Here is a 27,125-nt window from a genome sequence, read left to right on the forward strand (position 1 = left end):
CTGTTATAAATAATTCTTCACCTGAGGCATTGCCAATTTCACCTCATAGAATCGTAAAATAGTTTGAATTGAAAGGGACCTTTTAAAAGTCACCTAGTTTAGCACCTTTGCAAGAAGCAGGGATATCTTGAACTAGATCAGGCTGCACAGAGGTCAGTTCAACTTGACCTTGGATATTTCCAGGGATGGGGCATCCGCCTCTTTGGGAAACCCATTCCAGTGTTCTATAACCCCCATTTTAATAAACTTACTTCTTATGTCTGATCCAATTGACCTTCCTTCAGTTTAAACCCATTACCTCTTGTCCAAAACTTTGTTCCCATCTTTCCTCTAATTTCTGAAAGGCCACAGTGATCCCTACTGCATTCCCTTCTCCAGACTGAACAACTCCATCTCTCTCAGCTTTTCCTCACAGGAGAGGTGTTCAAGCCCACTGATCATCTTGGTGTCCCTTCTCTGGACATGCTCCAACAGGACCATGTCTTTCCTGTGCTGAGGATCCCAGCGCTGGATGCAGTGGTCAAGGTGGAGTCTCACAAGAGTGGAGCAGAGGAGAATCCCCTTCCCTGACCTGCTGCCCACACTGCTTTGGATACAGACCAAGACCTGTTTGGCTTTCTGGGCTGCAGGTGCATATTGTTGGGTCATGTCCAGCCTCTCATCCACAAGCACCCCCAGTCCTTATAGGGCTGCTCTTGAATATTTGCTGTGGAATACTTACTTATTGATAAATCTCATGTTTGGGGAAAAAAAATTATCATAGTATTAGTTGGGTGAGTTTTTCGTCTTTTTTTTTTTTTTTCTGTATTAGCCATCATATTTGAATCATATTATGATTCATAATCCCATTAAACCCGACATTTACTCTTTTTAGTACTTGTGCATTTACTTTTTCCAGTCTAAGCACAATAGTTCATGCTTTTATTTACTGCACTTGTCAGAATTCCAGACTGTTTTCTCCAACTGGAGATAATTTTGGACTGAGATCTGGAACTTACCACCATCCATCAAGATTCTGCCACCCTTCATCTAGATGTCATCCACAAAACTGGCATGTGTACACTGTCCTGTCAGGCATGTTGCTAACGAAAAATTAGAGTAGCAGTAAGCATGGAAGAGACTCTTTCAGATCCTGACTTGTTGTGACCTTTTGTTTTGACAGGAAACCATCAGGAACTACTCTCACTGCAGCTCTTCATTCTGTTATGCAACCAACTTTTAATAATTTCACCTGGACCATATTCCCCTACTTACTTTACAGGACTGTCACATAGGACATGTATAAATCCTTGTTACAGCCAAAATATGTCACATCTATTTATTCCCTATTATCCATTTGGCCAATTACCCTGTCAAAGGAAAAAATTAGATTCATTTGACATGATTTGTTCTTGACAAATTCATGTTGACTGTTTATTATCACCTTATTATACCCTAGGCCCTTACACGTTGATACATTAATCTTTTGTTCTAGTTATCAAGCATATCCTAAATAGGATATTAGTCCTCTGGTCTTGCTTCTTTCCCAACAAAAGTTAGAACCATAATAAAATACTGCAGAGTTATATTGATTGCATCCTTATCCTCAAAAAAATCCTTCACTGTTGATTTAATGGAAGACCACCTTTTGAATCCTGATAAATTCATACAGCGGAACAATATATCAATTTGGTGATGCCTTTGTTTCATAGAGATCGAGAAAAATAAGGTAAAATACAACAAATAAGGACTGATGAGCATCCCTGATTCGCAGGGAAATATTACTACTGTTGCTATTTAAGTCAAACAAAAATTTCTGGCTCATATAATTGGAAATATTTTTTAAAGTGTATCATAATGGAATTCAAGTCCTGTGAACACATCAGAATGCTGCCCAACCTTTCTATAAAGGCAAACTGGGTCATCACTCAGCCATCTCATTAAAAGAGGGAAGAAAAAGGTAATCCCTTTGCAAAAAATTGACCTTGTTGACAGATACTGATAACTATACAACTTTATCTAATAATCTCATGGGCAAAGGAAGATCATATAGTCAAGGCAGAAAATTTCAGTAAGTGCTTTTTTTCTTTTTTTTTTTTTTTCCAGGCCATAAGCAGAAAATTACTCTTAGAGCTATCTATAGGCACCTGAAATAGCATACTGAAGTCTGCTGGACCACATTTTACAGATACTTCAGGTCTTAGAGATAAAGATTTAATGTTTGCTACAAAGCAAGCATTTACTGGTGCAATAGCTCTCAGCAGCTGCCAACATCTAAGTGGCAACATAGGCATTCGGAGCTAAGCATATATTTGAACATTTCACCCTAGTTTGAATGCACAATGTGAGTGTAAATAATATATCTAGATTTCTCTGAAAAAAAAAAATTGCTTGGAGTCCACAAAACCCACCTTTACTGTTCTAATGTTTTTGCTCAGCATGGAGAGGCTTTGGTTATTTGCACATACCTCCCATCTTCCCTCGTATTAGATTTATTTTAAAAAAACATTCTGAACACACAGCTGTCATGAAGATTTATAGATAACTCCTTTACAAAGAAGCCAAATGATTTTAGACTATTGTACTGCCTTTTCTTATTGTAAAATGCAGGCGAACCCAGTGGGAAGAAATGATGATGTCCAACTCCAGTTCAGAAGGCTGAATGATTTCTTTATTATAACTATGCTATAATACATTAATATACTATATAAAGGAAGATACTAAAACTACAAACCTATTTTTCTAACTACGGTATCTAACTAACTAACAAATTGTGACCCTGTTCTCAAGAGTCCAGACACAGGTGGATCTGATTGGCCATCAGGCTCAAACAATTCTCACCAGAATCCAATCAAACAATCACCCCAGGTAAACAATTCTCCAAACACATTCCACATGGGAAAAACAAGGAGCAGAAATAGAAATTGTTTTCTCTTTCTTTCTCTCTGTGCACCTCTATGAAAAATCCTGTGAGAGAGAAATGTGCTTGCCACATATTCTCATCTTTTTTAAATGTGATTTTGATGCCATGTAACCAGAAAAAAAAAGCTCTACTGTCTTAAAGAAATCTCTATCTAAAGGGACAAAATTGTGTATTCTATGCAAAAAAGAAAAATCCCACAGACCAATTTTATTGTAAACATTTTCATAATATTGTTGTGTAGCAGGAAAATGGAATTTCTATTCATTACTCTCTGATAAAACCTATCTGCCGCATCTAAAAATAGAGACATATAGGTAGAATATATACAAAGCCTAGGTTCCTAGAGAGAAAAGTTATTTACTGCTGTTATGGGTTCAAATTGTGTTCAACAAAATATGATGAAAATGAAAGGTAGGAATATTGAATAAATGAAAACTTTTTCATGATAATAGGAAAAAGAATTACAGTGTGTGTGCTTGCCATTCATAGTAGAGTTATCAAAAAAATGATAGCTAACAGCCCTTTTTCTTCAAAGCATTTTTTTCTTTGAATCCAAATATTAAATCTTTCATTTACCACATTTTTGCTTCAAACACAGGTGGACATTTCAAAATTACCTAAACAATGGAGAAAATAGGTCTACTTATTCCCTTCATGTCGCAGAAAAACATTCCTAAACTGCAGTGGAACTCTGACTACAAATTATTTCTTGAACACCTCAGCAGAGCACTTAGTGATTTTCAGCAGTAATAACTATAAGCACCAGAATGAGAAGACACCACCATAAAGATATTCACAAGTTGCTTCTGTGTGGTAGTGAAAAGGGGAAGAGATATCTTTCCAGGTTAATCTATGGGTGGATTTTGGATCATAATCTCTCAATCAATCAACACTGTGGTTGCTTTAAAACTTAGGTGAATATTAAAAGTGGAAAATGAAACATACTCATCAAGAAGGTCTCCCCATTCAGTAGAGACAATATTGATCTATTAGTGAGAGGGGAGCATTAAAACAACCTTTTGAATAGTGTTGGCTATTTGAGTTCAAGCCTCCAACACCTGAAGGTGTGATGGGACAGATAAATATCAGCTAGTCCTCCAAGAGTTTTCTGTAAATAGCTTAAATTAATATGTCTTCTGAAATGAGTTTCTTGGACACTGTAGGTGGCTCTGAAAATGGCCTCTGCTTCTTCCCTCTCTCTTCTTCAGAAATCTAAGAGCAGCAGAAAAGGAGCAGAATGGGAGCAGAGTAGTCCCCTGAATAAAAAGCATCAGGGTCCACTGATGCTTAGTCTCTGTGTAGAAGGATTTTTACTTCAAACATTTTATTCTGGAAAATGCCTAGAACTTCTCAGCTGGAATATTTTCCACTCCACATATCAATCCAAGTCGTGTAACTGCTAATGACTAAGTAACTTTACTGATATGTTCATCTTATCTTTTGTCTAGACCTTTCTGAAGACAAACAAATGGTATATCCTCTTTGAAAGGAGGTGTTTCACTCTGGTATGTAACACTGAAATATTTGATCTCTCTTTCAGCTACATACTGTGTCTCGTTCAGTGTGACGTGCTTTTTCCTGAGACAAAGCTGGAAAAAGCTAAAAATTTTGAGTGATAAATTGGGCTGCTCCATTGGTAAGAACCACTGTGGCCCAGAAGTCTCCACCAGCCCCTCCTCATGAATGACTCAGCATCCACAGTCCTAATTTTGGCATCTGGTTTCTAAATGAAAGAGCCTAATTTGCCTCTTCTATTTTTTATCTGTGAGGGACATGACAGTTTCTGAGAGTGTATTGTTCTTCCTTGCACCACTCTTTGAGAATTATGTCAGTGTTATAAGAGAAGGTGTCCATTCAGTAAATTAAGAAAATAACCTGGATTCATCAGTAAAATTAAATATGTGATGCTGATTGGTCCAGAAATGGTGACTGAGATATTTTTGAAGTTATTTTCAAGGGATAAAAAGCTGAGGGGAATGAAAAGAGCTACAATATTTTCACCCCTAGATGAGAATCTCTAAAATTAGGCTTCAAGGTTCAATTTAAGTTTTTTGACAAGCTCATGTTTTTGATAAATAATCAATAAATTAAAAATAGTACAAATCACTTATAAATAGCTGCCTTTAAAGAGGCAGGAGTACACAATCATTATTTCACTTCTTCCTATGACTAGAATTAGGAAGGAACCTTGTGGACAATTTTGGGTTTGACCTTATTCTAAGTTAAAACGTTTTTATTCTGACAGAAGTAGCTTTCATATTTAAATTACATAGTGAATTAAAGACAGGGGAAGATCAGTTCCCACTAGCAATGCCCATGAGAAGAAACTTCCTGAAGAGCCAAGAATAGCAGAAAAAAATACATTTTACTATGTCAGGTTTGGTCTGCATACACAGTGATTCTGAGAAGGAAATAGAAGAGCTAAAACCTAAGAGGCTTTTCTGTGACACAACAGGTATTAGTTGGCAAGGGGCATCACAGCACAGCTCCCTTGGGTAATTATGGGAGACAGGTTTACTTCCTTGGTGTATTAGGAGCATCTCCAGTTCAGCTTGTTCTGCTTCGTTGCTGGAGGAGCGAGAGGATGCAAGGCAGGAGCCAACTGAAGGTACACAACTGGTAGAAGAATTAGGATCCAGCAAATATACCAGTGTTATTAGAGTAAGGGATCAGTCAAATTTTCCTCTTTACACTCAGTGCACCACAGCTGAAGTTGATGAGCTTACAGGGATATATTGGCAGGGAAAATCTGGCTGGGTGTATAAACACTACCAAGCCATTGTGTTTATTTGAAATAGCTTACAGCCTTTTCATCTGCTGAGCAACAAACTGAAATCACAACGTTTCATTTAGGCTCAATTTCTGAAAATTATGGCACATCCTAGAAGATAAGTAGATATTTCTAATCTGATACAAAATTATTGACTTACATCAGAATTGAATCTCAGCTGGCAAATGTTGCATGATATGATTTGCTTTCTTCGATGAGGAAGAGGAACTCCAAATGTATGATTTATTACAGCTTTTTGAATTGGGTCCATCTGTGAAGAGAGAAGAAGAAAAATAAAAAGCTTTTGCTGTTCCACTGTGTGCTGTGTTATCTAAAATCTCAAAACAGATTCTGCATCATGCCGTACTATGACCTAACAGAAAACTAGTATTTTTCTTTGAAAATGAGTATTTCTTCTTCATGTAGTTATACAGATAGATTATGCAGAAAGAAACAAGAAAAAATGTCATTAACTTTCTTGAAAAGCATCTCTTTAGTTCAATTTTATATGCACTAATCTCCCTTTACTGAAGAAGGGTATAAGCTGTAAATGCTGAACAGGTTTTCCTATCCAAACACCAATTTGTGATTTTTTCTAGAGAAAACTAGTTCAATAACTAAAACAAGAACATTTAAAATAAAAATACTAAGAAAAGAATCAATGAAAATGTGAAATAATATTATGTACATATAGTTTCATATAATATATGAAATTATAATAATATAATAATAATAAATATAAATAATGATATATATATAATTATATGTAATATAATTATATATATATAATTTCAGAATAGCACACAATACCTCAGTATTATCAAATAATAATAATATCCCATGAAGCAATAAATTAATCTCTTGAAACAACATCTACACAACTTACAAAATATACAAATCCTCCAAAGACTATTTTCACAGTCATTTGGAGGAAAGTGTTTTGAATAAACTCTGCTTTAAGGATGAATTTGGACTCTTATGAAAAGGATTATTCTTAGTTAACTTCTACCAGAACACTGATCTGATACTGTCTGCAAGTCAGGGTCTGTATAAAAAAAATTGTATGCCATTTTGGCAGAGAACTTCACAAAAACTACTTGAGGGACTTTTTTACTTGGAGGATTGAAATCACCTTCCCCAAATTCATTGAACAAAATGCTTCTTATTTCTTTTTCACAAAAAACATTTGACAGATACAGCCCCTGATATTTTTTATCTTTAAATTGTTAAAAAAATCACATATTTTGACTAATTCTGATAACCAGTATTCACAGAGTATAATCTGTGTATGTCATGAAAAAGATTCCATCTTTTTCCATGCTCATGTCTCCATGATTCACTGTTTTCTAGTCTGTTGGCAAAGGGTTATTTGATAAATAAAGAATCAGAGTTTGTCCTTAGAGTAATCAATTATTCATGAAAACTGTAATGGTAGACAGTCATAGCCTCTATTGCAGTGAATCCAGAACAGATCACTACAGAATTTTTTCATCACCTGACAGCTGTTCAGTGTCAGATATGAAATAGGTCTTTAAATTAATTCCTGTTGAAAAGAAAATAAGATTGGTTAAAAAAAAAAAAAAATTAAACACACAGACACACACAAGCCCCCCCCAAAAAACCAAGGAAGACAGCAGAGCTTTATAGAACAGCAGAATGGTCTGAAAAAAATTCTCAGTTTGAGCATCTTCTTCAATTTGATGTGAAATACTTCATATAATTTTGTACTGACCAGCATAAAAGAACACCAATCCCATCTAGAAACGAGGGATGCCACTGTAACATAACCCCAAAATAATACTGATGATGAAGGGCAGAGTATATCAAGCTCTGAAAGACGACAGCAAGTTGCGTAAGATTTTCTGCGGTGATCAAACCATGCTCTAGGAGCACTCCTTTTATTGAGTAACATGATCTTGAAAAAGCCCACAATACAAAAATACTATTGTATAGACCAAAAAGGACACCACTACATAGGAAAATAAATAAATTCTAACAGCTCTTCTTCTTTTGACTGCTCCACTGAGAGGTGAATTCTTATACCAGCAGAATCAATAGACCTGTATCTTGCTATTTTTAACTCTAAAGCATGACATGGTATTAACTGTTGCTAATTCCGTGCCGTTCAAGCTTGGAGAAATTCTGTCCTCTTGCCACTGCAGGTCTAAAGCAATTAGGGAAACCTGAAGTTCAGATATATATGGATAAGTAAGCACAGGGTAACAAGAAATTGTGCATTCTTTGATCCAGTGTAACTGTTTGGCTTCACATTAACCATAGCTGTGAGATTCTTTAGAGAGCTTCTTTATTCACTTCCTCAAGTTATGTCACTTTTGAGAAAATGTGAGATAATGGCCTTCAGTGTTACCATGTTAATCTTTCCCACTATTGTACAAGTGCCCATTAACTCACAATGACTTGAGAAAGTCAAAAAAGAAGTGCTCTATGGGTTAAATAAAAGGTACTACCATGGTTCACAAGATGGAAATAATAATTTTTTTTTAAACTGGACTTACCCATCTTCAGAGTAAGTATTCCAGCTCCAAATGAGGTTGGGTTTCAAATGATGTTTTCATATTGAGAATGAGACAAAATATTTTTTAGAATTAAAAAGATCACAAATGTGTAGAATAGTTGCTCCATGTTATATTTAATTTTAATTTGGTCTAATGGAAAAAAAAAAGTGTGGTTTATTTCCTAATAAATAGATTTTCTTTTGTTTATCTGCTGATACAGAAACCCATCAGTAACCTTCCCCTTGAGTTTTTAAAGATGTAGACTTCTAGGTATACAACTACATGGCATTACTGGGAATAGGATGCTTTGTATTTGTAGCTCTAAATGAAGTAGTGCTCTAGATAGAACACTTTGCAAATTAATTAAGAGAAACTGCTTCAAAATAATAATCTCTTCTCTGCCAGTTCATAGATTCAAAGAATTGTTTGGGTTGGAAAGCACATCATAGGTCATCTATTTTCAAACACTGCCATGGGCAGGGACACATTCCACTAGACCAGATTGCTCAAAGCCCCATCCAGCCTGGCCTTGAACACTTGCAAGGATGGGAGAATTGTTCTTTGATACTGCAAAGCACAGTTAGACTTAAAAACTTAGCACCAGGTTCTAAAAACGTTGGGACAGAATGCTTGAAGGATATTTAACATTATTCGTTTTCCCTGGAGATTTCATTTGGGAAACACCAGTAACTCATAAATTCCAAATAAGCATCCAAAAGCATCAGATAAGCCTCCACAAGTTTTATGTAGGAAATGTGAGAGGCAGCAGGATACTTAAGTGCAGCATGATAAGGACTCATCTCACAGATACTGGAAGACAGAGAGGAGACCTTCTGAGAGTCAGAGGAATAGAGCTAGCTGATTGCAGAAAATAGAGAGCAAGAATTGCAGGGAAATAAAGAGAGGGTAATAATATCATATAGTCAAGATAATCAGCAAGTGGTGAGATACTTTAAAGCATCTCCAGCACTTTGAGACTTACTAAACATTACTAATTACACATATAAATTTCATTTCAACTTACGTAAGTGGTATGCACTTTCAAAATAAAGGTTATCATGATAAACTTTGATAAAATCTGTTTTTTACTCATTACTAGTGCTATTTTACAATTCTGGATTTGATTTCTTAGATGAAGCTAATTTATTTTATTCTCATTTAAAGTGAAGGACAGAGAAGTTTGCAATTCATATGAAAGATTATCATTCAGATGTCGAAGCTGTGCAGAAGACCAAGGCTGGCAAGATGTCCCTTTACTTCCTCTTGACAATATATTTGTGCTGTAAGTTACAACACAAAGAGAGTTTGCTCTGAGACGTGCACTGTGCTTGACTTGTCCATCACCTTTTGGCTTTCTACTCTCCAGCACCAGGCATTTTCTATATGTCACACCTTTCCATGTAGTCAGTCTAGGGATAGCACAGTGCTCAAGGTTTACTGCAAACCACAGTATGACTATTAGACTGAGCAATGAAAATAAATATAAGTTAATTTGATTTATTTTTGTTTTCAATACATGCACACCAATAACATCGTCTATGTTTTAATTATTCAAACTGAAATTTGTGGCAAGATGATATGATTCACGTTCTTTGATCAAATACTGTACTCCCTTCCCAAAACCTTCAGGAACTTACCATACTTTAGGAAAGTCCAGGCTTAAACCAAGGGCATAATAGAACTTGGCCCCTTACTGCATATTCTTAGCTTTGACCCTATCACTGTAATTTGGTTTTGCTTGTTTTAAATTCAGTCTTGCCAGACCTATGATATTATCTGTATTCCTTGTTCTTGTGCTTACTATAGAGCATGAAAATACTGCTTATTTTGTGGACTGAAGATGAAAGGAGTGACTGTTGCATGAACTTTTCTGGAGGAAACACCGACCACAAAATCCCCAAGAAGTTGACCCAGGAGATCCCTTGTTATCCTACCTGCCTCGGACACTTTTCCAGAATCACAATAGCTGCTATCCTTGAAGGCTTTCTGTAGCAAAGTCTTAATCTCATTAAATTTTCAGTAAATATCTGTGTAATGTAGAACCTGGGATGGTATATTTTACATGCAGAGAAATCTAATCCTTTGGGAAGTAAATCTTACATATTTTCCACAAATAATTTCTAAGTGTTTTTACATTTGTGCATGAACTTGTTTGTGTGTGTGTGTGAAGAATTGTTTTATACTTGAGCTGAAATTCAAACACCAAATTTCAAAAAATTTCAGTGTTTTTCTGAATTTCAAGAAATTTTTAATATATATATATATTATTAGTTTCTTTTCTGTGACTTCTTATCCCAGAGGCATAAGAATTTGCCTAAGTTAAAAACAACAAAAAAAATCAAGAACAAAGGAAAGCATGCAAGTTTGATCCACAAAGGCTCAAAATAAAAAAAGGGATATAAACCAAAGGGACTTATTTTAAAATTTTTTATTAAAACCAAAAACCATGATATGAGCATTTCAGATGCTTAAGGTTTGCAGTAAATTAATTGAAATTCACTAATATCTGTAAATAAAAGCATCCAGGTCAAAAGATAAGATGATATGGATGCCTAGAGCCTGTTCAGATCATATGTTAGGCCTAAAGCAATCAAATAAATAACAAAGTATTTTTACTTCACAACCAAAGAAATTAGCTGGAAAAGATTGACTCAGATCACTATGGTCTTACATTAACTGAGCAAAAACATGTCAGGTCATTGAAACTCTCAGGAAAAAATTGCTGTAGACCATTTTAGAAGTAATTAAAAAAAAAAAAATTACCCACCAAAAGACTGATTTCCATTACTTGAACAGCTAACTGAATTTACTGACATAGGCACCACCACCTCCCAGAATCTCTCAAAATCCAGATCCTAACATATTTGGTAATAATACTACAATTAATATTGTGCTTATTTGGCCTCATTTTGTACTTACATACATATGTTTGTAGAAATCCAAACCAATGGCATGAAACCATAGTCATAAATATATAATTATATACATATAATTGTAATAATTATGTACAATTACTCATAATATAATTCCTTTAATGTTATTTTGCTTGTAACATTGTGTTAGTGTTCGGGTTGTAACATTCATAAGGAATAAAGACAATTCTGTGCAGGCTCCTTTCATTCATTCTCTTATGTTCCAACAGTGAAACTAATAAGAGCGTTAGAAACAATTTAAATCCTGTATCCATCTTTGCCATTACCAAGCAAAAATCCCAAAATATCACATCCTCCATGTCATACTCATTGCTGAACCTGACCCATTTTTAGAACTGCATGATAGGTGCAGTTTTGACACCAACCGGTTCAAACATAAAACTACCTACTTGATTATTGTTGTGCCATATTTATAGAAACATAGAAAGTTTAAACTATAAGAATGTTCCTCAATGGTGCAAAGTCATTGTCATTTATAGCTCAGGACTCTTAGAGCCAGTAATTTTCTCACAGCATAATGTGACTATTTCAAATTGAAAACTGAGCAGTTCCTCTGTGATCTCAGTGGCATAAAGAATTCACAGACATTTCCTCTGCAATCATGCTGGTCAGTAGAGATGCAGCAATATTATACTAGATACACTACATTGTAATATTATTACTTATGCAGAAAGTTAGATATTTTGGAGAACTCCTGTACTTTCAGACTTATATTGTTTGTATAGACTGCCTGCATCATGGGCACTGTGCAGCTGAGTGGGAGCTACTCCTTCTCCAAGAGATACTCGGCATCTATTGCATTTGCATTTTCAAGCAGCACAAAGCATGTGCAGCAGGTCTAAAACTTCCTGGAAAAATATGAAATACTGTGTGTCACACATTGCTGTTCATTTCTGTGTTTGCACAGCAATCCCAACACTCATAAAAGTATTTATTAGCCATGCACATAAAAAAAACTCTGTGCAGAACATGATGCTTTCCAGAAGTGTCAGACCTATAACTTACAACCTACTTGACACCTTCTTAATATCCTGGTGACCATGTCAGAAACAGAACAGCTCAGCAACAGCTCAGCAGTTTGATCCTAAATGTATCTGGCATTCTACATTTCCATAAGAAATAAGTTCCATTGTTAAGGTTGGCATTCCAGGGCTTTTTTTTTCCAAAACCACATTAATCTGCGACTAAGAAACTTATAAACTAACTAAAGAACACAATTCAAAAGGAATGATGGTAAAAGCTTAGTAAGCATAATTGAGCACACACAAAAAATTGATGTTCAACAATATTTTGGTTTCACGTACTAATAAAACAATATCAAACAGTTAGAATACACATTCTAGAAGTGCTACCATGCATGTCTTAGCCTTTTATAGCTAATTTATTCAATATTGCCCTAGTAATTATGGTGAATAATTATGCAGAGTTGAATTCAGCACTACCCATCTTTTCTTAGTCTCTACCATTTCTGTTCTTATCAATGAAAGAGGGTAGAATGAACCTGATGCTTTCCATGTACATAAACAGAAATATTGCTCATCCTTGTTAAATATAACATAATTCATGTAAAATATCTGCACCAACTACAATGATGTACAATATTTACAGAATAATTACTTTTCATTTGAAAAGTGGCATCTATTACAAAGAAAATTGCTGTCGTTCCCAAAAAATGCAACAGGTCACTCAAATAGTACTTCAGAATGAATTCCCAAAGTAAACCTTTTATTCTTTTGTTGAAATCCTGTAAGAATGATTCTTTTTTTTTTCTTTTTTCCTAACAGAGCAATTTAATTGCAGCAGTTGTCTAGTCACTTTTCTGATGTGACTCTAGCATTTCTTCCCTTCTTTTTGTTATTTTTTTTTCTTGTACATTTTTCCACTTGCAAATGAGATGCTGAAGCAGCAGCAGTATCCCTGGCAAGCTGCTTGACTATAGGGAAACCTGTCAGAGCAAAAGGATTTGCATTCACAGTGGTATTGCACACAAATACTGTAACCACAGAGAGATTATGCAAATCCTTACACTCTGATTGTCTAATAATGGTTGTCAGTCAAAAGACAAGAATTTGCATATGCTAAAGCTAGTGAGAAATAATCACACAGTGATTATGCTAATCAAACACACTAAACAACATGTGAAGGATTGTCAAACTGGAACAAATCTGTGTATGTATGCTAAATACAGAAACACACAGTACTAAGAGAACATTAAGGTTGCAGATCAAGCCCTTAAAAACATGAAATGCCTATAAGCCTTAATTTGACACATTTATGAATTAATGTTTTTAAAATATGTTCACATCTTTTCCCCCAGAGGCTTTGGCTTTGTTCTGCTTAGAAGACGGACAATGTTCACCTAATGAACAACTGTCTAATGTTGGGCTTTGTCCAAGAGGCTCAATGAATAACCCTAAACCTCATTGACTATATAAAGCTGAAACCTCATTCCCAATGGGAATTATCAGCCTATTCATTGCCTCTCCTTCAGTCTTCACTGGCCCAGGATGTGAGTAGTTCACAAGTATAATTAACTTACTTTGAAAACCTCTTTTTTAGATATGAGATGGTATTTTCTCAGAAATAAAGAACAAAAATTGTACACCAGTTCCAGTTACTCAACTTAACGTACCTGACAGTACTTTCTATTACATTGTCTTTCCTATGTTCCCCACACAGTTCCTGATTCCGGATTGATCTGTGAGGGTGAAGAGGCAGACTAAAGCCAGCTTTACAACTGCAAGTTGGACTTACAATCCATAAAGTTGTCTGGGAAATGTTTGTGTTAAGCGACTTGCCTAACATCTCGGGGAACAACCCACAACTCTCTGGAGTGGTATTCAACTGATTTTCTAAAATGGGATAGCCCTTATTTTAGTCCGATCTCATTCAAAATATGCTTTCTGGCTTATGAAACAAACAGAGCAAAAAATACTATGGATAATAATCTCAATTTTGAAACCAAGATTGATTCTCAGTGCTTATCCAAAGGAAAATTCTATCAGACCCATAAGATTCTCCTAAAAAAGGGAAGATGAAAGGCAGCCAAATGTGGCATGTTTATCATACTGCTCAGTTATCTAGTGAACAACACTCAATACAACAATTGCAGCATAAGAACAGACCGACATGAAACAGATCACCTTGAGAGAATTACTCATTCCATTTCTAGTACGCATTAACGAAGTGGTGTGCAAAGAAAGGGTGGATTGCTTCTTTTATCTGCTCACTTAAGTGAGTAGTGGCAGATGGTAAAAATATGATTAAACCAAAACCAATTGCTTAAAACAAAGAGACATAAATGTTATACTCTCCCTAAAGATAGCTCTAAAGATACCAATAATGATAAAAACCTAAGGTTCACAAACACCATTTATTTTCTGAGACTCACCAAGAACAAAGGAAAAATGAGTCCATGAGAAAAAGAATCCATTTGAAAAAGTTAAGGGCATTTTCATGCTTGTGCTCAAGAGTTTGGAACAAAAGGTTGGCAGGCCTAATGAGGGTTGCACAACAAATTCCCAATAGCATCATTCATATGTGAATGTATCTCAGAAAACTGTACCAAGTGTTACAACTGGCATTTAATAATAGTGAGTCTTTCTAATTACAACAACAATAAAAGCAGGATGTCTGCTGCCAGAGAACTGGCAGAGAGGCACTTGATTCACTCTTACAAGTGAATTGCTTATAAGTATCAGGGTGCAAAGTGGTCTTTGAAAACTGCTACATGTTTTTTCAGAAAAGTGACTGCATATGTATGTATTTAAGGACTGACAAAATAGTCCTGCAGTGCAAAGTTCCTGTTCATGCTGCTACACTTTTTCAGATTATTTAAACAATTCTTCTTATTCACCATTTTTATTCTGTTCTATAACTGGACTGTTTAAAGAGATATAGTCTTAATTTAAAAAAAAATCATTATATGCTTTAGACATTATTAAAATACTCTATCAAATCTATAATTTTATAACGCTTCAACACATTTCAAAATCTTACTTTTTTAAGATTTAACACAAGGAGAAGTTACAATTCTTAAGCCATATTTGCAGAATCAGAAAATAAAAAACTAAAAGGAACCCCAACACATCATTTAATCCATATATCCCATAATAAAAAGAAAAAAATGTTAAGGGGACTGAATAATGTTATACCAGGTTCTGGTGGATAGTACTTCTTTCAGGAAGCAAAGCCTAAAATATAGCAGTTGAATGTTGGAGAGAAAGACATTTTCCAGATTCTCATTTTATGATTGTTTCAATGTAAAACACTTCAACATTTCAGTTGAAACATTTTATAAAGCTGCTCTGCTTGTTTAGCCACTATAATTCTGACAACCCCTTACAATGGAGTAATTAGAAAATTACTGCATTTTTCTCTTGGCTTTTAATAGATGTCTGACTTTCTTCAGAACCTGGTACAAGTACTTCAGGTGGAAGCAGACATATTTGCTAATATAATTATTTGACTACAGGTGTTCCTCTGGCTTTTTTTCTTTTTTTTCCCCACTCCCTTCTCTCGAAAGGAAGTTCTACTCTCCATTTTATGATAATTCCAGGATATAAAACTATGTGACCAACTGTCATCATTGTGCCTCACATTTAGAGATTCAAGACAATTTTATTTAAATTAATTGCACCACCAGCACTCAGTACAGAAGAATAATGCTCCTCACCACTCTTCATGTATGGAAACTCAAGGGCTATAGTTTGCACATGCAGCTGAATACACCCTTATAATAGGTAATGGTTAAGTTTGAGGATAAATTATGTGCATGGCTATATTCATAACCCTCATTGAGATCACTTAAGAGCATTATATCTCCTTGCATGCAAATAATACTTCAACTTTGCTCAGATCATGGATTATGGACCACAGGAGAAGTCATTAACCTGCTTACTCTCTCCATAACATGATTAGCTCTAAAACCTCCCTGATTTTTTAACCAGGATAAGACTGAGTGTTCAGGATGTTCACTTCCACTAAGAGAGAGAGGAATATTAAATTGGAAAATAGAAAAAAAAAAGTTGCAATTTCTTGATATAGTTTAAGAGCTTACATAAAAATGTAAACAAACCTTGTTCTTCTTAGTAACTATGTATGCATAAACAACATTAGGATTTGGTACTAAGCTGAGAAAGATCCCAAGGTGAGGGAAATAGGTGGTCAAAGGTGATTTCCATTTTAATAAAGTACTTCTAACTGAAAAATTAACATCTGCCTGATTTTCTTCTTCAGGCTCTCTAGAAAGCAGAAAGCAGTACAAGATAGAAAAGAAATAACTTAGAAATAAATGAAGATTATTTCCAACTCCAAGAAGTAGAGATTATAACTCAACTCCCTACCAGCTGAAATGTCTCATTTTCTTCATGGTAAAAAACCAGGACTACCTTCCATTTGGATGAAAATAACACACTTATACCATCACTGGGTACACACATTGTGACTCTACTTTTCCAGTAATTCTCTACAGATTACCACTGAGATTCATTCCAACTCCCCTGTCAGTCTTAGTGACTAAGTCATTAGTGCAATCCTGAGTGCACTGAACAGCTGTGGAGAAAATAGTTATGGCTCATTCACTACTTGAAGTGCTTTAATCCCTTCCTACCCATCTCTGAAATGTGATGCATTAAATAATTCTCAGAACATTTTTATATAATTTGGAAAAAGATGAAACGTTAACAGTGTACTTTTCCATGCAATTTCATATTTGAAGTTTTATCTGAGTGATATATCAAAATTAAAATTTAGAAAAAGGTATTGCCAGGGAAGTACCAGTCTGACCCTAAGTTCTGAGATTTTTGTACATCAAAACAGAACTAAATTAAACCAAGGAAGGAAAGAAACATGTTTTTACATGTGTCCATATAGAAATACCTGTCTACGAGTTCAAGATACCTCAAAACAGGATTAAAGTGGCAATCTCCCCTCCTTCCAAGAGTCTACTACCATCAAATAACTATTACTATAACTACAAAGACCAAAATGTCAAGTTAATAAGATCCTTTGGTTTCTGGCACAACTTTGATAACTTTTGATTTTGTGAAAATATGCTATCACAAGGTGGAACACATTCACTTTACTGTCATGGCACAGTGCATTGCTTTGGACTAGTTCATGCATTTTCTTGAATTCTCTGATTGTTTAAAGTTGCTTCATGTTGATTTTGATTTTTATGTGATTTTAAGTCAAGCAAACTCCAACTGGATGGCCGAATCATCTTCGTCTACACTGGTGGCATACAGATCCTGACACACAGAAGGTGGTCAGAGGTTCATTGACCAGGTGAGGGCTGTGGGCTGTAGTCCAGTGAGTAAGAAGGGATGTTCTGTGTCCCTCCAGGCTGTAATCCTAGATGAACTAACACATGCAGATGGGAACCAGAATTTAGGCAAACATGAATGGATGAAACAGCTACACAGTGAGCTGCTGCAGGCAAGCAGCCCTGAATAGTTCTTCCATCTCCTCAGCTGACCCCTGCCAGCAGAACAGCATCACTTCACATTAAGTGAAGTCTTCAGAACTTGGGAGGCTGAAAAGAATTTGGTGTGTATTATGAACTTAAATACAATAGGAAGTCTCATCTGAGTATTTCCCTTTACAAAGACCATTTACAGACAGGTAATTAACATGAAAACTGAGCTGTTCTAGAACCTTTGGCAAATGCCCTTGCTCTTATGCCCAGCCTTATGACTTTGCAGGAGACAGCACAGGTATAATTGATTCAAGATCATCCACGTCTGAAGTACTTCACAAAAGTACCCGTGGATGTGAAGACAGGCAATTTTATTGCCTGTGAACTGTGCAGTTGTTGTCTGCAAGTCAAATACTTAAAGACATCTGCGATGCTAGCATATCCTTTCAGAAAAGAAACTCCATAATGCACAAGCAGCCCAGCTTTGATTATTTTGAAGGTTTCGCTTTTTTTGCACTGTTTAAGGTATATGGATGGCATAAGTGCATTGTCTCCACTTTTATAGTAAAAGTTCTGTCCTGGAGATATCTAAACCACAGAATAGGTATGAGGGACCTGATAAGATAGCAGTAACTAATGAAAGAACTCTGAAAAAATGAGTAAGACATAAAAAGTGCAGTGCAAATCCCCATAAGGTTTGCTCCTGTTGTCTTAGATGTCTTCAGGGCTCTCAGCCCTGTTTTCTCTCAGCCTGGTCCTGTTTTCTACTCAGTTAATTATCTGTGATTATATATCACCAATGAAAACATCATTCCTCCTGCTGCTGTAAAGTTTTTATACTGATGTAATATTAGAGATGAACTTATGACTTATTCCTACTTATCTTGACACTGTGATGAACAAGTGCAAACCAAGGCTTGACCTTGGATCTCAGCTTTGACAATTATGATTAGATCTTAATACACACTGCACACATTCCTGGACCAGGATTAATCATTAATGATCAGGATTTTTGTGACACACTTAAGAGGCCAGGAAATATTATCCTCATCTTACACATAGGAATGGAGAATAAGTAATGGTTCAAGGTCACTGTGAAGGTCTGTTCCTGAATGCAGGGTTGAAGCCATCACCTCTTCCACCAACTCCTTCTTGCTAGCTCAGAGCAGCATGCTTGATCAACCCTCACCACACCTTCTGTCTCTTGGTTCTTGTTTCAAAAATCAGACTGACTTTTACCCCAGCATCTCCCAGGAACAGCTGTATGCACAAACAGTTCTGCTATGGGATAGGATAACTAAAAAAGTACTTCCAAAACAGCTGCAAACTACAGTGCTCTAACCCTTCTTTTCCTGTGTCTTCTTAAAAAGTGCTGCTGTCTTTTTGGGCACTATTGAGAAAATTCTACTTTTTGTTATCTCCTTGTAATTTGCATAGCAGATTGGCTCTGCAGTGGCTGTGCCTACAGCTTGAAAGAAACAGAAAGCAGGAAACTCAAACACAGAATTAAAACCAAATTTTGGTTGTTATATTGAAATGGACTTGTGTCTGTTTTTCCTTCCACACACATGAAATACATGCTATTATAAAAGGCATAAATGCAATCACACATGTGAATTAATGATTGGAAAGTTTTTTTCTTCTTTCCCCTTTTACAAAATCGTCAGTTCACACTCCACATGAGGAGACACACAGCACATTTGCAGCATGCAGCAGTGTCATCTGATCCTGAAAAATCCAGTATGTTCTTGAGAATCATCATGTTTACAAACAATATTTCTGAACCATCATCATTCAAGGAACTGCTTTTAGTTTTCCTTTCAGATTTATGATTATTGAAATGGCAAAGTACAAAATTGACCAGTGCAAATTTTCTGTCTGTCTTGAGAGAAAGTTCTTGCCTTTCTCTGATCAAATCCAAAGATAAACAAGTCGAAAACCCCCATATGGCAAAAACTTTTATGATACCAGGCTAGTCAGGTTTCCCAACCGTTAACATTAGACCTGGACTCATGTAGAATGTGCTATTTGCTGGCTGCTATATGCACCATCAGCAACTCATTAAATCTGCTTCTGCCTGAGATTTGTATTTGAATTTGTGTTTTTGTTTGGCCCGATGACTTTAATGCGAAAATCTGAATGACATCTTCTGGCCCCCACAGAAACCAGACAGAAAATACATGTGCTTTCCTTAATATGCTTTGATCAGAATGAACACCTTGCTAATGGTGGTCAATTACTATGCAAATATCCAGTAATTGCACCAGTCAAAAGCAAAACATGTTACAAAAGGCACTTTAAAAAATCCTCAACAAACCACAAACAAAATAAAACCTAAGAATCCCCAAGTAAAGCCAGAAATGAGAAATGACTAGTACAAGGCACAAGTTAATTATTAAGAAATGGAGAAAAACTGTTTCAGTCTAAATTTTCAAAACTTATGTTGTTTATACTGATGTAAATATAAAAGAACAAAGCTATAACTTTAAACTGGCACATTGTAAGTCCTGTGTTTCTATAATTATGCTTTTGCTGTCTAAGATTAATCAGGGTAGTTAATGATGCAAAAAATTACATTTATAATCCAGTCTGAATACAGCTGTACTGCAAGCTATGATCTAAGTGCCATTAAGGTAAATGGAATTAATGGGCTGTCCCTAGCAATTTTTATATCTATCAGTTACTAATTAACATTCTTCTGCAAAGAATAATTTATGGAGGAAAAATACATACAGAAGCAGTAATGTTAAAACTTGCAACACAGAGTGATCACAGCGTAACCGTGCAGCTGTAATAGACAATGTGTTGTGCTCATTTCAACAGAGAACAAGACAGTGCCAACTGGCACTGCAATCAGTAAAATCTTTTATGTTAAGTAATTTATTTTATATTACAGCAAATTATTACGGCCAAGGATGAACTTTTGTGAGAAATCTCAACTTCAGCTAATAATGGAAGGACTGAGCAGAAGCAGCAATAAAAGCCTGGTAGTTAAATTAGCTAGTCAGAAAAATGAGCACTGTGTGTTATCTTTGTAGATAACATAGCACATTTGCTGCTCCCAGCTTGATTACTGATTTTATTCATATAGTACTTGCATAAGTTTTAAAAGTGTTACTGTAAAACCTTTACTGCAATCTTATTGTAGCTCCTTTGTTTCCTCACTTTATGACACAAAAAGCACTGCATAACTCTTTAGGGTCCCTTTTGAAATCCTCTTTATCTTCTGCCTATGAACCTATGCACCATCATTTCACCTACCAGGAACTAATAGTAGAGAATAAATCTTACAGTGAACACCAAAGGCTTCAGAGGTTATCATATGCCTCCTCTATTTTTAAAACAAAATTATTTTTAAAAACCCCCAGAACATACCAACAGAAAAACATCCAAACCCCTTGAAACGCTCATCCGCCCACTGGCAAAAATGCCCCTAGGAACAGGAATACACAGAAGTGGGTGGTAGAATCAAATTCAAAATCTAATGGTGACTGTTGCATCTGAAAAGTATTCCCCACACTAAAGGTAATAGCAGTTAGTGGTTTTAAAGGAATATAACGATATTTAGGTTTACTTACAGGACAAAAACAAACATGTTAATCATTCTGAATTTATACTTACAAAAATCCAGCTTAGCATTAATCCTTCAAATCCCTGGTAACAGTATTATTCCAAGTAAACATCATCGAATTAGGCTGATTTTAATCTTCCCAGACTCCGTTCAAAAATGGTATATAACTACGACAAGCTATATTACAACCAAAAATGGCAAAAATAATGTTACTGGTATTTATATAAGTGAGATTCATTATGTAATAATGGCATTCCTTCAGTTTCATACTTATTTTCTATGTCAATTGTGATGAATCTTCAGTTTATAATACCAACATGCCAATTCACACTAACCATAATTTACTGCCTTCAACCTGAAGTTGTAAAGCAACACGTAGGATATCTGCATTTTATTATAACTTAGGAAGATGCCAGCGATAAAAAACATCCTAACTTCAGAACTTACATGAACAACTACTTTGAACATACTGTAGATAATTATCAGATAAGAATTTAATTAATTCAGAAATACTTAGTGCAATTTATCACATAGGGGAAAAAAAACCCCTGAATTCTTGAGAACAATAATTACATTGCTATCAAAAATGTGTTGTACACTGGTAAGAATTCCATTCTACTGCTATAGAAGTAAGTGCTAAGCATTCTAGCATGCTCTCTCTTGTGTATATCCTCTCCTCCCTTCGTCACTCCACTACAACCCCCACAAAATACAGAATTACCTGTCTGGACTGCAGAATTTAAGGTAGAAGGGCAAGAGAAGTTTGCTAGAATAAAATACTGATTCACAAAAGTTGATAAACTTGCAGAGAAAAGAAGGAAAAGTCTATAAACCCAGTATCAAAAAATACAACAGACCTAGTGAATTTGCTGCTTTAAGAGCACAAAGCAAAATACATAATTTCATTTTTTTCTGAGGGAATTGAACGAGATAATAGATAAATCCCATCAGGATGGATCTGACTGCATTGCAGTAAATGATAAAGTAGGTGTCCAATATTTTCATTACACAGGCTGGCACATTTGCAATATAACTATAAAAGCAACATATAATGTCTATTCAAATCAATGCTTTTAGAAAAAATATTTTAATGCTTTTGATTTCAAAGCATATTCAGATTAAGAAAAACCAAAACCACAAAACAAGCTCACGACCACACACTTTAAAGCTTTTCTCTGGTGCTCTCTATGCTAGTGCATTAGGCATGTTATTTCAGGGGCTAGTGGTGCTTCTATACTGAATGGTTTTGGCAGGCTTCCCCACTGTAACCTCTTTGTTTAGGAATTTATTAACCTACTGAATGATATGCTTTTGCTCTGAACTTTACAGAAAGGAAATGAAGCTCTTTTCTAGGGGAGTATTTATTGACCTAAAATCAAAGGGAATGGAAACATCATGTAAAAGTATCTTCAAACACCATGCCAAAGACAAATATTTTTGTAATACAAAAGGAAGATAAGTAAGACAATTACATGATAATATGGTTCAATCTCTTTAGTTATTTGCTTTTAATAGTGAATATTATGTTAGCAATAGAGCTGGACTGACTATTCTGACAGTGGAGTTCACTCTTTTAGTCATCTATAATGAAATGTGCTAATTCACCAGAAGCTGCTGGGTAGCAGGTCATTGTGCATACCTTTGATGTGCAAATTCATGCTTAAATACTTTGAAGACTTAAGGCCTAAAGTCCATACTGGATCCTCAGCAATTTAACATCCTATCCTTTCCTGCTTTATCTGAATTTGGTCTTTGAGACAACTCTACCAAGAGCTGGACAAAGTGGGGCTCATTCTGCAATACATTCAGTGTGAAAACCAAGTTTTTAGCTAGTGGGTAAGCTAGAAAGATTCTTACATACATTATGTGCTTGTTGCCAGATTATTACCACACTGTTTCAACCAATGTGAAACAATCAGAGTATTGCACTTCCAAAGGTTTCACAGTCCTACAAATATTGTTATGAACATCTAATTTTTAAACTTAATAATCTAACGTAATTAAGTAAGGCATTATGAACTTGCATTTCATATGGTGGTAGACTGATGTTTCACAGCTAATCTGCATTTGTCAAAATAAATGAAAAAAGTTGATTGCCTTATGGTACAAAAACATAGATGTAATTGCAGGAGTGAAAAAATTCTGATTTCATAATTCAGTAAGGAATCTGCTAAATTAAGCAATTTTATTATGTTAGGATGGTAGGTCAGGGTACTGAAAGCTAAGCACTGTAATGGATGGGAACTCCTTATGGTCAAGAAGCCCCAAAAAAAGTCCTGTAAAGGACAAAATTCCTCAGGATATAAAAGAAGTTTCATTTCAGACCTACTGCTTATGCATCTACTAGTTTTTCTTATAGTGAGCTCTGACTTAGTCATTAACAAACCAGGGAATATATGCATCTTCTCATCTAAGTTTGCCTCTTTGAAAAGCAGCCTAAAAAAGTTATTTCCACAATATATGTTCCTTGGGGACAGTTACAGTTACTCACAAATGCACCTCTGAGGTGACAAGCACCTTGATTTTCACTTTCCTCTGGGTGGATGCCAGTGACTCAAATAAACAAGCTGAATCTCACTGCTGCCATTGCTGTTGCACGACATCTACGGGTGCTGACCAGCTGGTCAAATTGGCAGGTGCCCACGACAGAAGCTGGTAAGAGGCCTCAAACAGTTCCTCAACAGCAAAGGGATGTCCTTTGCCAAAAGGTTCACACAAGTAAAGAGAATTACTCAGCCTACCCAAATTCTGCAGATTTGACTTTTAGGTTTACCTTGGTGCTTCTTAGAGAATTCAGTTACCTGTTTGGAAGCAACATCTAACCTCAGGTATAACCTGGCAGGCAGCTAAACACCACACAGCTGTTTGCTCACTTTCCCCCAGTGAGATGGGGGAAAGAATCAAGAAAAAGATAAAACAGAGGGGCAGAGATAAGTACAGTTTAACAGGACAGAAAAGGAATGCAAATAAAGGCAAAAAATACACAAAATTCACGATGTACAAGTCATCCGCTCACCATCAGCTGACCAATGAATGCCCAGCCTGCCCCCAAGAAGCAAGCTGCCATGCCCCAGACAACTCCTCCCACTTTTCTTGTTCAGCATGATGCCATATGGTATGGTTGGCCAGCTTGGGTCAGCTGTCCCAGCTGTGTCCCCTTCCTAACTTCTCATGTATCCCCAGCCTCCTTGTTGAAACATGACATGAGAATTGAAAAATCTCTTAGTGTCAACACTGCTCTGCAACAACCAAAACATCCGTATGTCATCAAAATTTTTCTCATTCTAAATGCAAAATACAGCACTGTACTATGAGGAAGAAAATTAGCTCTATCACAGCTGAAACCAGGTCACTGAACCAGGAGAGAAAAGTTTTCCTCCTATACTTTTTCTCCTAAACTTTCCCCAACAATGTGTCAAAGTATTTGTTCTCTGTCCCATTACCTTTTCTCTCTAAGCACAATGTTTTAATGTCTTAAATATTTTTTTGCTCTTAGATGCTGGTCTGTAACAAGACAAGCTTGTTAACTGAGATGGCAACAGGAACATCAATATTTCCTGGTGACAAACTCATCATTTTTTCTGCCAGGGTCCTCAATATACTTTTTAGAGATAAAGTGTATATCCTTCATTGTTTTCTTCAATACCTATTCCTCCCTTGAAGCCTCATTTGATTTCATTATTGAGCAGCCAGAATAATACCAAGCAGGTAATCTTAAATATAATATTCATACAAAATAACATTGCTTCTCCACAGCCTTATATAAAATTTTCTGTTCCAAAGCATCAGTGATTGATTTCTGGTTGCACCTTTTTGTCTTCCTACTCTTTTTGTTTTTTTCCTCCTTAAGCATTTTTCATAAACTAGGAAGAGTTTATAACCATGTTTAAGTGACAACAGATCAAAAAATTTTCCAGTGCTACAATATCACTGAAGGGTTACTTGGACAGAAGTGGCACCAACATACTGTATCCTATGTTTAAATCTGTTTTAGTCTCATTTTCTGCTGACAGTTGCTCTTTTTTGCCATCCAGTGTTTACACCATTGAATGACAGAAGTCCACTTTTGCTACTGTGGGACACAAACGTTCCTATAAACATTGAAGTGATATTTCTATTCTTCAGCAGCAGGTAGCACTTTAGCTCATAGATTTACAGGAAAAATATGACTGAAGAGATCCCAGGGTGTGTGAGTACAAACACAAAATTCCAATTTGAGAGTGTGGAATTCTCCCTATCCCTTCTGACTCACCACTGATGATAATTGGAATATCTAGTATATCTCTCTTCCTCCTGTTTGTCAGCTATGATACCAAAATCAGCCAGAATTCAGGGGGCTTTGCATATTCTGAGCTTGTTCCTACTAGGAATGGAGTTTTGATTACATAGAGGGTAGGACAGTGGCACTGTCACATCATTGCTACTGATGAAGTGGAGTCTGGAAGAAGACCTTGTAGACAAGGAGCCCATTTTGAAGATGATGAACTGAAGAGTCTCACATGACAACATATTTATGCAGTTAGTAAGAAGGAAAATGGGCATTCTGCTCTGAGATTCAGAAGGAGAAAGGCATAGTACTAGAGCTTCTTAACTACTACACAAAAACATAGGAAACTAGAAGCTCAAAGATACAGTACTTCATATGCACAAATATAACAAATACGCAGATTGACAGAAAACTCTCAAGATTTTATTTTAATGTTCTTGGAGGAAGAGGAAAAATTGCCTTTGGGTCAGAACTGCCTCTTCTTTCATTCTTCTGTCTACTGTTCTCTATACAGTTTCTTGCAATGCACTCCTTTTCCAAAAAGGCTTTTATCACAATCACCTTGTCTAGTTTACTCCTAATGAAAAATTTAATAGATACGCATTCCTCCATCCTTTCTTACTTAGGTGACCTGATTAGAGGGGGGAAACTCAGTGATTACATAATTCCCATGCTGTTCTGTCATCCAGCAATGCTGGCTTTTGTTTCAATACAGACGAAGGGACTCTTTTTTAATAGAAAAGCAAAGCGGATATAAAATAAATCAAGCTACACTAATATTAGATCAAAATTCATTCCATATGAGCTTCTGGACAATACATTAAGAAGAAGATGCCATCAAAATTTTTTTGGTCTGATAGCTTTAAGTCCCAACTCATGTTCTGTAAGAACAGTAGGTGTATTTAGTCATTTCAGGTAAAAAAGGAGATGATATGATATTTGCTTCAAGGACTAGCATGCTAAATCAAATGCATAATGGTAACTCAAAAGCAAAATACAGTTTGCTGAAAGTCTCACTTTGGAATGATACACTTAAAATGCCTATATCATGATTTCTACACTAATTCTTTCTCACTGAAAGAATTTTCTTGTAATGTGTTCTATCATAATAGAACATATAGAATCATAATAGTTTAATTTGGGACCCCGCTAGAACGTGGCTAACTTATGACATCCTAACTTAAACTCCAGTAATATTCTGGACTGGGAAGTGTGAACTAGTTCCTACAGAATTTATTTGCTGTCAATTCACTATTTATTCAGCAAAATATTGTTTGATTAGCTATTTCATTATTTGTCTTTACTTGGCACAGCCATTAACAGCATTTAATAAATCCTTGTTCTAGAAAAGATGTATGACTTCTACTTGAGGCTGCAGCAGTACTAGGAAGTTATAATGGACAAAGATAAAAACCTGTAATATTTTAACCACTACATGGTAAAAATATGTACAGTTAAATATAATACCATACCCTCATTTGTCCTCTGCCCATAGGTACTCAAAAATACACTATTTGTTAACAGACTCTGCTAACCTTTTAAATCTAAAAATACATGAAACAGAACATAATTAGTTAAAGCCAACATTACTACTTAAAAATTACTAGGAAAGACATAGCTGATGTATCGAAACCTTTAGGTAATTTCCAGAGTATGTAAGAATATTTGGTATCTCTGAGCAGTAGAGACAATTGATTTCAATCACATTAAAATAATGGGTGCTATATTTGAGGAACTGACAATGACCC

General features: G+C 35.7%; 1 protein-coding gene across 3 annotated transcripts in view; it reads right to left on the reverse strand.

Annotated features, from left to right (window-relative positions):
* Nucleotides 1-27,125, reverse strand: part of ZNF385D (zinc finger protein 385D) — a 416,850-nt gene that overhangs the window by 88,336 nt on the left and 301,389 nt on the right. For all 3 annotated transcript variants that reach the window (XM_053953584.1, XM_053953593.1, XM_053953604.1), the window contains one exon: nucleotides 5,833-5,943. In XM_053953584.1, coding sequence (XP_053809559.1) covers nucleotides 5,833-5,943 — 111 coding nt within the window. The remainder of the gene's footprint in view (nucleotides 1-5,832; nucleotides 5,944-27,125) is intronic.

The sequence above is a fragment of the Vidua chalybeata genome, chromosome 1, assembly GCF_026979565.1.
Source record: "Vidua chalybeata isolate OUT-0048 chromosome 1, bVidCha1 merged haplotype, whole genome shotgun sequence".
NCBI lineage: Eukaryota > Metazoa > Chordata > Aves > Passeriformes > Viduidae > Vidua > Vidua chalybeata.